Source organism: Felis catus, chromosome A3 (genome assembly GCF_018350175.1).
Source record: "Felis catus isolate Fca126 chromosome A3, F.catus_Fca126_mat1.0, whole genome shotgun sequence".
NCBI classification, from domain to species: Eukaryota; Metazoa; Chordata; class Mammalia; order Carnivora; family Felidae; genus Felis; species Felis catus.
This window is the reverse complement of record NC_058370.1, coordinates 82,629,448-82,644,179: the sequence shown is the minus strand read 5'-3', so window position 1 is coordinate 82,644,179 and position 14,732 is coordinate 82,629,448. Positions and strand designations below refer to the sequence as shown.

Below are 14,732 nucleotides of genomic sequence, written 5' to 3'. Positions count from 1 at the left end.
GAGTCCGAGCGAAGTCCAAGCCAGCGAGTCAGCGGGGCGGGGACCAGGGAGGGGCAAGAGGGTGGGGAGGTGAGAGAGTGGGGAACGGGGCGAGCGACAGGCTCTCAAGTACGCATGCGCCAGAGGCGCGGGGTGTGGCGGGAAGTTGAGTCCTGGTTGACACACCGCACCGTCCGTCTCCAGCTCCCGCTGTGGGTTCGAACTCTCTTTCCCGGCGTGCCACGCGGTGCGGCCGCCCTTTGGGCTGTGTAAAGACCCCTCGGTCTAAGGCTTTCCTATTTCCTGGTTCGCCAGCGGCCATTTTGGGTGGAAGCGATAGCTGAGTGGCGGCGGCTGCTGATTGTGTTCTTAGGGGACGGAGTGGGGGAAGACGTTTGCTCTCCCGGAACAGCCTATCTCATTCCTTTCCCTCGATTACCCGTGGCGCGGAGAGTCAGGGCGGCGGCTGCAGCAGCAAGGGCGGCGGTGGCGGCGGCGGCAGCTGCAGTGACATGTCCAGCATGAATCCCGAATAGTGAGTGCAGGAGAGCACCGGTCGGCTGGGTCCGTGGGCCTGCTTGGAAAAGCTTAAGAGGGGCGAAGAGGGCTGAGGCGGGAGTGAGGGCCTCGGCCAGGGTGAGGTGAGGGTGGTAAGGCAGGAGATGCTGGTGGCCCGGAGTCGGGCCCCATTGTCTGACGGAAGAGGGGTGGCCGGGGGGAGGGGTCGGGTCGAAGGGGTGAGCCGCCGGGGCCTGGACCGGGTCTGGTTGGAAGCCCTCAGTGCCGGGCCGGTGCAGAGGAATAGTCTGTTGAGGGGGTTGGGGAGTTTGGGAGTCGGTGGTGGGGCGGCGGGAAGGGGGGTAGTTTCTCGCAGAGGCAGTGACTTTTGAAGGAAGACTTATTTTTAAGGGGGGAGAGGATAGACTGGGAGAGCTGTCCTAGAGGGCACTGTCAGACCCTGCGCCCGCACTCTGCGGAGCTGTCAGAATCGTCAGGGTGGAAACCTGCTTTACTTGTAAATCTTGAGCTTGTTGGCTCTTTCTTTCACTCTCCCGGCCAGGCTGCAGGTAATATGGATGCTTTTCCCACTGCGTGGGATTGAGGGGAATGAGTAGATGGTGAGAAGAGATTTTATTTTACATTTTTAGTTTAGTTGTTTTTTTTTTTTAAACTTATTCCCTGGGGTTCTTCAAGAACTCACGGGGCCCATTGCCTTTTTTTTTTTTTTTTTTTTTTTTTTTAGAGGACACTGAAGTCATTTTGTCTTGTGTAGGTCGAGAAAAGAAAAACAACTAAGACGTAGGAACATTTTTCTGATGTTATCAAACTAAAGGAAGACTGCTGTCAAGTTGAAAGAGAAACGAATGGGCTCTATGATCTGTAGGTTTTGGATTACCTTCTTGAATGCTCGAAGATAGGGAATGAGGTTCCATGACGTGTCATGAAAAGTTAATGCATTTCTTTTTCTTAGTCAAGAAGTCACCACAGCATATGTGACACACCTGGCACCTTTCCTGGGAACTGGTGTTCACTTTTCTTGGGAAGACTTCTTTGGGCTGTCTTTAATGGTCCTTAAAAAAAAAAAAAAGTCCTCCTTCAGCTTACATATATAAATTAATGGAGGAGATTTAATTGGTGTTCTTCAGCATCAGAAGGCTTTGGGGTAGAGAGGGATTTTTTTTTTTTTTTTTTTAAGCAAAAGTAAGTATTTTAAAAGTTGACTTTATTTGCTTCTTTGGTCAGTTAGTGCTAAACAGTTCCCCTAAAAGGCCTACCCATCAGTTTAGCTGACTGTCATGTGTGTGTCACATGGTTCTTGCAAAATGCATTCTGACTTCAAGTTTTGTAATACGGTGGTTTGATGCTGAAATGTCCCCTTTTGCACTAAACAGAAGCCATTCTATTTCATTAAATTTTTATATACTTTAAGAAATTGAGGATTGTGTTCCCATAGTGCCATGTTTGCTGTGTTGGCAGTTTTTAATTTCTTTATCAGACTCCTAGGACAAAGTTGGTTTTGCACAATTAGGGAGAGTTGAACTTGAGGATCCTAATTTGGTGGTTTTCCTGGCAACAATAAAGTACATGGATTTGTCACTTTATGGAGACTTGTAAACCTTGTCCATTAGGGGAGTTCCTTCTATATGCTGAATATATTTAGTACTATAAATAGATTTTGAAGATTAGTTTAACAGAACCATGACAAATTATTTGGCCTCTGAATTTGTTTCTCCTTCTATAAAATAGGATAGCAGTCAGTATTCCTATCAGGGTGGTTGTGAGATTCAAGTGTATGCAAAAGAAGAGCACTCCAGGTGGTGTGTGTCATGTCATTATCATGTGTGACATTCTAGTAGTGCTAGGATTTAGGAATATAATCCTTACCCTTAAGAGTTTATAATGGAATATAGAAAATAGTTTGGTAAATGCCAGTAAGTTCATTCCAGATGTGCAGCATGGATAGGAACAGCAAGAGTTCACAGGAGGGTGGAGGGTTGTGGTTGGGCAGTTGGGTTCAGGAAGAATTTATAGAAAAGAGGCTTGTGAGAGAATTATTAGCAGTAGATTAGAGAAGCTCCAGGGAGTGGGGAGGATTTTTCAAGGGAGAAGAAAGAAAAATGGTTAATAAATGGCAATGATAGTAATTCTTAAGTAAGTGCCAAACCATCCGTTAGATTAATGATCTCAACAGGATCAAACCCAGAAGTCATTTTTATACTTTTTCTGCTATCGAGTATGCCCGTAACTGGCCAATTATACTTCTAGTCTAGACTGTGTCTAATAAAATAGGAGTTGGGAAAATCTTTGAAGAGCATTAGTGAAAATTACTTGGAGAGGAGGTGATGGGTATTTTATTAGGGAAGGTCACAAGGGCAAGCAGCAATTAGATTTTTAACAATGTGACTTGCGTTTTTTCTTTTTGTCTTTAATGAAGTTAACCATCATAAAAGTAGTTAGTGAAAAATCGGAAAATAGAGAAAAGAACAAAAATTCTTATACGTCTATTTACTTTAGTACCTGTTCTAAACTTTAAAATCTTTTATTTTTTCTTAAAACTTTTAATGGGTGAGTGCTTTCACAATTCTATGGTGTTGTCTTAACAGCTTATACTTATAGCCGTATATGTTAGGTATAATATACGTTACAATACGTGTGTATTTTGGCATACACATATGTTGATGTGAAAGGGTAGAACACTAGATAATGTTTAAAAGTGCTCTCTAAATATTCCTTGTTTTTGTTTTATCATCTAATTTATCTTATTCCTTTTAGAAACTTTTAAAATCTGCTTCATGGGTGCCACTGAATTTGGTAAAATGAAAATGGGTTCTTGATAAAAGAAAAAATTTGGTTCTCTCAGAAGGAACAGGGTTTTTTTAGATTATTGATCGACATATAAGATTGCCTGTTGGTAGCTTTTTTATTGAATGCTTTTACTTTATGATCTTTTAGTTGTAAACTTGGTTTGGGAGGAGGAGAATGAGAAATATAGCAGCCAAAGATTAAATTTTAAGCTGTCCCTTTGACTACTTTCTACATTATTTGGCTAATATGGGAGAAATGACAACCCTGGGTTATCTTTATGGCAGAAATTAAGGGTAATGACTGATTTGTGAATTTCAAGTACAAACAAGAAAAAGCAACTGGAAGTGGAATCTCAATAGTGGGAAAAGTAGGTGAAAAGATCAAATTCTTCTTTTTTCTGGAGATCTGAAGATTTTTTGAGCTAGGTAGTGAAGCAGGCAGTGATTATTTCAGCACACTGGTTAAGAAATACTTAGCATTATTGTCATACCAGAAACATTTTTCTCTAATCCATAAGCTTTTGGTGGATTTTTTAGTGTCAAGAAAACCATTTTGGCTACTTCATCTGTAAGGAGTGTGTTAAGAATAAAGTGTGGGTACTTATCATGGATATACCAATTAACTACAATAGGAAGGACTATAGTCATCTTCTTGGATCACCTGTAGTTCTTTAATGTAGAAAAATTTTATAGTGGGGACCCTGGGTGGCTCAGTCGGTTAAGCGCCCGACTTCAGCTCAGGTCATGATCTCATGGTCCATGAGTTCGAGCCCCACATCGGGCTCTGTGCTGACAGCTCGGAGCCTGGAGCCTGTTTCAGATTCTGTGTCTCCCTCTCTCTCTGATCCTCCCCCATTCATGCTCTGTCTCTCTCTATCTCAAAAATAAATAAACATTTAAAAAAAAAGTTTTATAGTAAATGCCTTGTTTATGTTTTAACACGGCTTCCGAATGATGTTTGAGATCATGGCCCAGGATTTAATCAGTCTTTCAAACTGTGCTCTTCTAACAGGAGACTAATAATAGTAGACTTAATGAACATTTGCCTTCTTCTTTCTTTCTTTTTTTTTTTTTCTGCCTGCACTTTTAACAAGAGTTTGAAAGTAAAAGCAACTTAATATGTTTTGTTATCTGACAATAATAAGTATGTCATAATTGGCTTTCATACACTTTTTTTTTTTAGCACTTTTTATTAGAAAAGAAATCAACTAAAGTAAGTTGCCTTTTTTTGGTTGTCTTGATGAGTTTTGGGTGGTGTTGATAATGGTTTGAAAAATTCAGAAAAGTTTAAAGAAGAAAAATAACCAGTATTCTCACCATCCAGAATATACTTTCTTAATTTCTGTAGAGAATCAGCATGTGTGATTTTTTTGGGGAGTGTGTTTCCGGCAGCTATGTAGAATCTACAGCATGAATCTTAAGAGTTTTGTGTGAATATATGATCTTGTCAGGTCATTTGAAGAGAACTGAAATTTGGCATTTAATATTTTTTTTCATCATTAAGTTAAAATGAGAATTTTTGACAGTTTCTTACATATTCCAAATAAAAATTTTTAAAAAATATTAAAAGATGAGCTTCAGAATCCAGTGTTCTCTTGAAAACTCTTTAGTTGACTTTTAAAGAGAATTTTGCTTTCTGAGTAATTTTGTTTCTTGGATATTTCAGTCTTTTTTATTCTGAAAGCAGTCTTAGTAATTTATCTGTGTGCTACCATTTTGTTATATTCACATCCTACTAGCAATCCTTTGTGTGCATGTATTTCTTTCCTTGGCAACCTTTGACTATACGTTTAGGATAGTTTTACTATTTGCCATTGTAGTAAAGTTTCATTTTTGATAATTAATAGCTTTTTTTTTTTGCTAATGTTATCTATTCTTGTCTCTTTCTAATGTATGAAAATATTTAAGGTCAAGTAAAATGCTTTTTAAGGTTTCTGAGATTTAAGGTTTGCTAAAAAATACTTTGAGTGTTTTAAGATGAAAATAAACTAAAAATGGATATAGAATGCCAATGCATGAGGTATTTTAGATATGTAGCTTATTAGCTTTTTACCACTGTCTGAGCTCAACTTTGGAGTTTCAGTAAAAGAGGCAAAATGCCTCCCCCCTTCCCCCACCAAGGAGAGAGGCATGGTCAGACTACTCTCTTTTCCTGTAGAAGGTGGAGCTGAGATTGCTTTTTTGATGTCTAGAATAGTATTTAGGGAAGAACACCTAGGTCTTGGCTTTTCTTTCAAACTGCTCTGTTTCAGATAATAAATAAAAGGGTAATGTGGGGTGATATTTGGAAAAAAAAGTCCTGAGGAGTGAGAGAAAAAGTGTTGGTTTGTTGAGAAATGGGGTACAGAGGAGGAGTAGGAAATGAAGTTTTCCTTGGTAGTTTTGTGACTCAGTTGGCTGAGTTGGCTCAGTTGGCTGGAGCACTCTGCTTTATTAAATCCAAGGTTGTGATAGGTTCCGATTAAGTTTACACTGTTCCCTGTTTGTAGATTTCCTAATTCTGACAGGTGGTGTTCATGTAAACGCCTTTGTTTATAAGGGGGACCATTCTTTGGAAACATCATTTTTTTTTTTAACGGAAGCTACTATTTAACGAGTGCTTACTATGTGCCAGCCACGTGGCTTAAGGGGCATTTTTTTTGCAGTCTGTGCTTCAAACTAGTGAGCAATTACATAAATTATGTAATTGAAGTTTTCTACGAACAGTGATAGATTCAACTTGTCTGAATATATTTCCTTTGAATAACAATAGTACTTAAATGAATTATTCTTTGTTTTTTTCACTCTGCCTATAGATATTTTCCAATCACTTGATTTAGGGCAGTTATTCTTTTTTTGTTTTGTTTTTTAATTCCAGTTAACATATATTGTTATATTAGTTTCAGGTGTACAATTACACCTGCAACAGTTCAGCACTTCCATACATCACCTGGTGCTCATCACCACAAATTCACTCCTTAATCCCCATGCTTATTTAAGCCACGCTCCATCACCCTCCTCTCTGGTAACCATCAGTTCTCTATAACTGAGAGCCTGTTTCTTGATTTGTTTCTCATTTTTTTTCCCTTTTGTTTCTTACATTTCAAATATGAGTGAAGTAAGGTATTTGTCTTTCTCTGACTTACTTCCCTTAGCATCATATGCTTTAGCTCCATCCATGTTGTTGCAAATGGGAAGATTTCATTCTTTTTTATGTCTGAATAATATTCCATTGTGTATATACACAAACACACACCCCACATCTTTTTTGTCCATGGATCAATCGATGGACACTTGGGCTGCTTTCATATCTTGGTTCTGGTAAATAGTGTTGCTATAAACATAGGTGTACATGTATCCCTTTGAATTAGTGTTCTTGTATTCTTTGGGTAAATATAAAGCAGTTTTTCTTAACCCATTTATTATGGTCATGTACTCCTAGGAGCATTTGATGAAATCTGTGGACATGCTCCCTTTGTGCATACATACTTAAAACATTTTGCATAAAAGTGCATGCTGTTTATACTCAGTTTAATTTAAAGTCTGGTATTGAGCTAATTAGCTTTAAGATGTGAGATTTATTTGGGTATGCTTTATTTTCGTGAACTATTCTGTGCTTTCCTTCTTTTTTTTTTTAAAATGCTACCTTTCTGTTTCTCATTGAATTACTAATATATGAGTTGTTTCCAAGAGCCTTGAAACAGGCACATGAAGTTCACAGAACATTAGTGTTTGCATTAAGAACAATAGATCATTTCTGTAGTATCTTTACTACCTCAGTAAAGGATATAGTTAGGATAATGCCTAGCCAAGTGTGATATAGTCTTAAGTGTTTGATGAAACTTATACAAATAGTCGAATAGCTAGGTTTATAAAAGGACATTTGAAGCAACTTTGTGAAATACACACTGGATAATCATTTAGTGCTTTATTTGTAGATTGGTGGCTAGCACCTGTCTTCATAAAGACCAATTGGATTCATCACTTACTAAAGCTAATGAAGTCTGAACTGTAAAATTTACCATGCTTTTTTGAGCCAAGCTGACTTATTTTCTACCAACACAAATGTTCTAAGTTAATTTAAGCAGTGAATCACACTTTACTTTGTATTTGGTCAGGTCCTGTGTACTAGTTCATAATCGTTTGACTCATTCTGATAGGTTTTATATGTATGACTTAAGGTTTTTATCATCTGAGTATGTAAAATACATCATAGCATTTGGAGTTACAAACCCTAGGTTTAAGTTCAGATTGACACTTACCTCTGCAAGTCATTTATGCGTTTTTCGCCTGTTTCTTTCTCTATAAAATGTGATTAGTACCACCTCAGTTCTGAGTTTCAAGAGTAAACTGTACAGTGCTATAGAGATGTTATTTGACATGTATATTCTAATAAGGGATATTAGACTATAAATGGCCAGTGGTTTCAGTTTTAAAGCTTTTCTCACACATGATTACTCATCACCCAATTAGTCTGTTTTTGTCTACTTTAACAATACACATTTAAAAAAAATCTTCTAGTAAATGCATACCTATGTGTGTGTGTATATGCATGCACACACACACAGGGGTAATTTCAGCCTTACAAGAAAGCTTGGTAAAGAAAACAGCCAGCCCTTTCTCTGTCATTAGTTAGAATATGCTAGGAGTTGGGGCAGGGGATTGGGAGGGGGGGGGGTTTTTTGATTGTCAAAGATGGACTCTGCTCGCAGGTGCATACCAATTTGTTAAGAAGATGACTCATGGGGGCACCTGGGTGGCTCAGTAGGTTAAGCATCGGTTAAGTGTCCCGCTCTTGATCTCCGCTTGGGTCATGATCTCTTCGTGGGATGGAGGCTGTGTGTCAGGGTCTGTGCTGGTGGCATGGAGCCTCCTTGGGATTCTCTCTCTCTTCCCCTCCCCAATCCATGCTTTTCACTTTCGCAAAATAAATAAGTTAACTTTAAAAAAAAATATATGGCTCATGCTCAAACAAGTATAATTGGTATCACAGTATTATCACAGATTAAATCTTGTGATACTTTTAAAAAATAGAATGGCAGAATAGATGATGCAGAAGATTTAGAGAAAGGGCCTATGATTTCTATCATTAACGGGAAGTTTTACTTATGTTTTCTTTAGCTGGAGAGTAACAGTACTGAGGAGGACTCTCCAGAACCCTTGATGCTAGTCTTGGGATGTAGTCAAGAGCTAACAATTTGAGTTGTCATCAATAGCCAGAAATTTTATTTATGTACATTCTTTCCTTCAGTCCTGTGAAGAAATAGTGTCCTAGGTTTACAGATGTGGAAACAAAGGCAGAGAAGAGTTTAATGGCTTGCCTAAGGGCATTCAGTAAGCAGCAGAATTGGAATTTTAACTCAAGGGCCTGTGATTTCACAGTCCTAGTATGCGGTTTCCAACTTACTGTGTGTGCTTAACTCTAGAAATTTAAAATTTGAGCCAGTTAATTAGGCGACTAACATTTTTGTGGTCAGTGTCTTTTAAAATTTATGATTAGAGAGGTCTTTTTAAAAATGTTAAAGGTTTGTGAAATACATGTTACGAGGTACATATTATGGTCTTTGACTTTCTCTTTCACATCTTGGGTTGGTATTTAAAGCTTCCTTAGGCTTGAAGTCAATTATTGTATCCATTCTCAGTTTTTCTACCCTCATGACTATTCTTGAATATTTATACTTGGGGCTTTGGAAGTCATGGATGTGTTTCTGTGAGTAAAGCAAGTGAAGCAGAGAACTGCCTTTCTTTTGCTGGAGAGGGCACCCTTGCTGCAGACCATGTTACTATGTTGTGTGTGCTAGGCTTTGGGAGTTGTGACTGGTGTGACCATAGTACTTATAACTGTTAGTTGGTAATTTTTAAACCTTTATTTTAGATTGTACTAGTAAATTCCTGTGGTATTTTGTCACCATCATCTGAACAGAGGGTTTGGATAAATAGCTTTAAAGTTTTTGTCAAAGCTCTTAAAGGTTTTCGTCAGGTTACCTAGCGGTTTGGAGGGAGGAAGGGAAAATAATAATAATTGCCACTTATTGTGCTTCTGTAATGTGCCAGATACTGTGCTACAGGTTTTAGAGGCATTTTTTTCTAAATCTGACAAGAAACCTAAGGTAGAGGGTGGAGCTTGAATTCAAATACCGGTCGTTCCAGCTCTAAAACCCGTGCAGGCTTTGAAAGGTAAAAGAAGTAGAGGATATTTACATCTCCTCCCTGGCATATTTTTCAGCAAATACTGGTTACATAGGTTGTAAGACCTATCTACTTTTATTGTCCTCTTGTATGACTTGCCGCTTTGTTTAGAGCTACCAAAGTATCCTTCATTTTCAGAATTCCAACTTTGAATTTTTGGAACACTTCTAAACTGAGCTGAAATGGAACCTGGAAAATTAATTTATTGTCTCTAAATATCAAAGAAAAACGTGTACTTTTATGAATAGATTATGAGGACAATTTTTAAAAAATTGCTTGGCTATTTCGTTAAATTTGGAAGAAAAGCTGTTGTACTCTGAGATACTTGATGATTACTTTGACAGTGCTTTTGTCCATAGCTGAAAATTTATTTTTTATTGTTTTTAAGTTTGTTTGTTTGTTTATTTATTGAGAGAGAGAAAGAAAGAGTCCTAAGCAGACAACGCACTGTCAGTGCAGAACCCAGTGCAGGGCTTGAATTCCCAGACTATGAGATCATGATCCAGCTGAAAACAAGAGTCGGACCCTGGTGCCCCTGTTTTGTTTTTATGTAGTTTAGTCTTCAAAGTAATATGTGCTTTATAAAATTCAAACAATGGAAATATGTGAAGGAACTAAAAGTTTTTACCTCTTTTCTCCAGCCTGATGGTCAATTTTGAATTGTTTTCCGTGGAGCATACTTAAAATGAGTGAAGGGGAGCACCTGGGTGGTTCAGTTTGTTCAGCGTCCGACTTCGGCTCAGGTCATGATCTCACAGTTCTTGGGTTCTAGTCCCACATGGAGCTCTCTGCTGTCAGCACAGAGCCTGCTTCAGATTCTGTCCTCCCCCTTCCCTGCTCAAGTGTGCGTGTGCGCGCGTGCTCTCTCTCTCTCTCTCTCAAAAATAAAACATTAAAAAAAAAAAGTGAAGAAGAAAAGTTGATGTCAGACACAGTTAACTGCAGCCCAAGTTTTTATTAATCCTTCCATACCCTAGAGTCTAATAGAACAGTGTATAGTTTAATAGTGAATTAAAATTTGGCCACTGTGTCATAATATCATAGTCATAATTTTGTTTTAAATTTTTTATGTGAGCTTAGGTTATTTTCAAGTATGACATTTATAAAAAAGGTAGAATAACATTCTACCTTTCTCAAGGGAATTTGCTCTGGATGAAAAACACATTTACTTTCCACTTAACTTTAAAAAATAGTAGGCCTTTTCTAAGATATAGGTGACATGGAGTTTGTATTTTGGGAGTACTGTGTGGATAAAAACGACTTTATATTATAGCCAATTGTTTTGCTTTTGTCTTTTCTTCCTTGGTATGTTTCCAGAGGGTGGAATATTGAAAGTTGTGTTAATGTCAGTCAGCTTTCTCTTACATATGACCTATGTTTGGTAATCTAAATTTTATTTCATAAAAGAAAAATGTTTATTCTTATTTAATCCAAAAAATTGACTTCATATACTTGTGGCTATATTGGGAATGTGCCAGTGCTATCTTGACTCTGCTCTACCTATTTAGAAATCATTTATGTTATGGTAGTAATGCTGGATGAACTTGCAGAGGTGTTAAGTCTTTGGAAAAAACCTCTGGTTAAAACTTTTCTTCCTCTCAAATAATTTGTTTTTTGTTATAAGAGTGATATGTATTTATTGCAGAATGTGAAAAAAGTAAAGAAGGTATCAGTTGTAATCCTAAAATTTAGAAGTGTCCATTTTCTCCCAAATCTTTTATGTATGTGAACATTTTTTAAAAACAAAAGTGGGAAATGAATTATACTAAACAAAATGTAATCTTTTCACAAGTGTTTCACATAAACAGTCTCTACAGGTTTTAGAATTCCCAGTAGCATTTTATTTTATTTTATTTTTATTATTAATGTTTATTTTTGAGAGACAGAGAGAGCATGAGTGGGGGTGGGGCAGAGAGAGAGGGAGACACCGAAACTGAAGCAGGCTCCAGGCTTTGAGCTGTCAGCACAGAGCCTGACTCAGGGCTGGAACTTGGGAATGGCAAGATCATGACATAAGCTTAACCAGCTGAGCCACCCAGGCGCCCCTCCCGGTGGCATTTTAGATTCAGACATAAGTGGATTCATCCCTTACTACGTATTTTATGTACAGTGTGGTAACTTCATGAGAAGGAAACCACTTTAAGTAGAATTTTGAACCAAAGTTTGTTTTTGTAACTTTTTAAAAGTATAATCATGTTCTCACAATAGGGACTTTTTAAAAAATACAGAAAATTATCAGTGCTTGCATGCAAAAATGGCAGAGGTATCAAGATTATAATCAGATCATAAATAATGGAAATAGAGAATGTCCAATATTGCTGAGGTAGACCATGAATTGACTTACAGGAGATAGTGAAAGAATTTTTTTTTCAATTGCCGTTATCTTTGATGCCCCACCACCCATTTGTTAAAGGCTGTTTATTTCCCTGAATCTGTCTCTTTCTATCCAGCCTTAATCTGTCAGTCTACCTTAACTGTCTTTGCTTTCTCACTGAATTATCTCCTGTTTAAATTAAAATGTAATCTTTGCTCATGTTAATATAAGTTCAAGCAGTTCAAGAGTTTTCTCTAATACTTGTGCCTCAAAAGCAGCTTTTAAGTCTTTATTTTGTAGATTCCAGCAAGATTTCTGATTTGTTGATTTAACTTGAGAAAACACAAAATATGTCTCTTATGTTTAAAAAATAACAGCTAGCTTTTCTTTTTCTTAAAAAAAATTTTTTTTAAATGTTTATTTTTGAGAGAGAGAGAGAAAGAGTGTGACCACAGGAGAAACAGAGAGAGGGGGAGAAACAGAATCTGAAGCAGGCTCCAGGCCCCAAGCTGTCAGCAGAGAGCCTGACACGGGGCTCAAACCCACAAACCAGCCCCACAAACCGTGAGATCATGACCTGAGCTAAAGTTGGATGCATGATCGACTGAGCCACCCAGGTGCCCCAGGAGATAGCTTTTCAAAGAGATTGTTATTCTGTGCCCATTTCACTAATGTCCTCATACTTAGTGTTTTTTCAAAAAATATTTTACTCCTTCCATCTTTGTATTTATCCTGTTTTTATTTTTTTATTATGTTATTTTTTAATGTTTATTTTTGAGAGAGAGAGAGAGAAAGAGAGCACGCACAGGGGAGGGGCAGAGAGGGGAGACGGAGTATCTGAAGTGGGCTTTGTGCTGACAGCAGAGCCCAGTGTGGGCCTTGAACTTACAAACTGAGATCATAACCTGAGCTGAAGCCGGACGCTTAACCAACTGAGCCATCCAAGCGCCCCTACTTTGTGGTTTTTTAAAAATCTTTTTGTTTTGAAATATATTTATAGAAGAGTTGTAAGAATAGTACAGAGAATTCCTGTATATCCTTCACTTAGCCTCCCCTAATACTAACATCTTGCATACCAAAGTACATTTATCAAAATTAAGAAATTAACATTGGGGGCGCCTGGGTGGCTCAGTCGGTTGAGCTTCTGACTTTGGCTCAGGTCATGATCTCGCGGTCCATGAGTTTGAGCCCCGCGTCAGCCTCTGCTAACAGCTCAGAGCCTGGAGCCAACAGCTCAGAGGCTGGAGCCTGCTTTGGATTCTGTGTCTCCCTCTCTCTCTGACCCTCCCCCGTTCATGCTCTATCTCTCTGTCTCAAAAATAAATAAACGTTAAAAAAAATTATAAAAAAAAAAGAACATTGGTACATTATTAACCAAACTACAGACTTTTATTGTAGTTTCTCTAGTTTTTCTCTTAATGTCCATTTTCTATTATAGAATCCAGTCCAAGATACCATGTTGGAATTACCTGTTATACATGTTAGCCTTCTTCAGTCTGTGTTTTTCTCAGTCTCCTGTTCTTCATGATCTTCACACTTTCAAAGAGTGCTATTAGATATTTTGTAGAATGTCCTTCAATTTTAATTTGTCTGATGTTTTCTCATGATTAAACTGGGGTTATGGACTTTGAGAAGATACCTTAGAGGCGGAGCACTCTACTCATCACATTGTATCAGAAGGTACATGAAATCAGGGTGACTTCTTACTGATGATACTCACCTTAATCAGTTAAGGTGGTGTCTGTCTGGTTCCTCCATTGTGAAGTTACTATATTTCCCTTTCCATACTCTTAGAAAGCAGTCTTTAAGAGCGCACACTCAACAGAAGGGAATTAAGTCCATCTTCTAGATGGAGGAGTATTCGAAGAATTTGTGGGCAAAGTTAAAGCCACCACAGTAATAAATATTTGAGGGGACATACTTTGAGGCCATGTATATATCCTGTTTCTCCTTAAAGTTTCACCCGCAAATTTTAGAAGTCATTGTTGGATTTTGCCTGCAGCAGTTATTACTGTGGTGATCTATTGATGATTTTCTACTTCTCCTATTCCTTCTACATGTATTATTTGGACTCCTATAAGGAAGATTGATCTCCCAGTTATTTATTTAATAATTGATACCAGTATGAACTCATCGTTGTTTATTTTATTCATTGGCCTATAAACCCAATACATGGTTTATTTTGTGGTTCAGGTTATTCTTCCTTGGCCAGTGAGGGAACTTTCTGTTGGTTCCTGTGTCCTTTTAACATGCTGTGTCCCCATCCATTTTTTTTTACCCATAGATTTTGCCAAAATGTTAATCGAGGATGGCCATAGATCTTTAGTTGTGTCTCACAACAAAAGAGACCTGATTAAAAATGCAAATTTAAAATGTTCTCTGGTCTCTTAGCACATGCTTTGTAAAAGGTACAATGCCAGGTTTTTGGATATACAGATGAGTAAGTTAGTTTATCTTCATACTCACAGGTATGTCTGTGAAATGAAGGGAATTAAGGAAATGGATTTTCTTTTTTTTGAGAGAGAGAGAGTGAGTGTCTGAGCAGGGGAGGGGCAAAGGGAGAGAGAGAATCTTAAGCAGGGTCTCATGCCCAATGTGGAGCCAACCAGGAACCAGGGACTTGATCTCAGGACCATGAGGTCATGACCTGAACTGAAATTAGAAAATCTAATTTAGAAGAATGTGGTGATTTTGTAACTCTATAGATTTCTGAACTAGAATAATCTATTTTTTTTTTGCACTCTGGTCAAAATTATATTGTAAACTGAAAATCCAAATTCTTGGGGAATAAATGAAAACACATTTGCTAAACTGTTCCTGACTCTATACCAGAATTGTCACCTCGTGCTTTCTAATTATAGATTTTTGTGTTTTTGTCAGCATTTTTACTGTGTTCTGTTTTGTAAATTATAGAGACATATCTTTAAGCAGTCTCAAATCTCTGAATTCTCTTGAACATTTGGTAT

The 14,732-nt window shown here is 37.8% G+C and overlaps 1 protein-coding gene across 1 annotated transcript in view; it reads left to right on the top strand.

The window, feature by feature from the left end:
• Positions 1–273: 273 nt before the first annotated feature.
• Positions 274–14,732, top strand: part of RAB1A (RAB1A, member RAS oncogene family) — a 30,748-nt gene continuing 16,289 nt past the window's right edge. Inside the window, exon 1 of the mRNA XM_003984057.6 lies at positions 274–514. Coding sequence (XP_003984106.1) covers positions 492–514 — 23 coding nt within the window. The 5' untranslated portion in view covers positions 274–491. The remainder of the gene's footprint in view (positions 515–14,732) is intronic.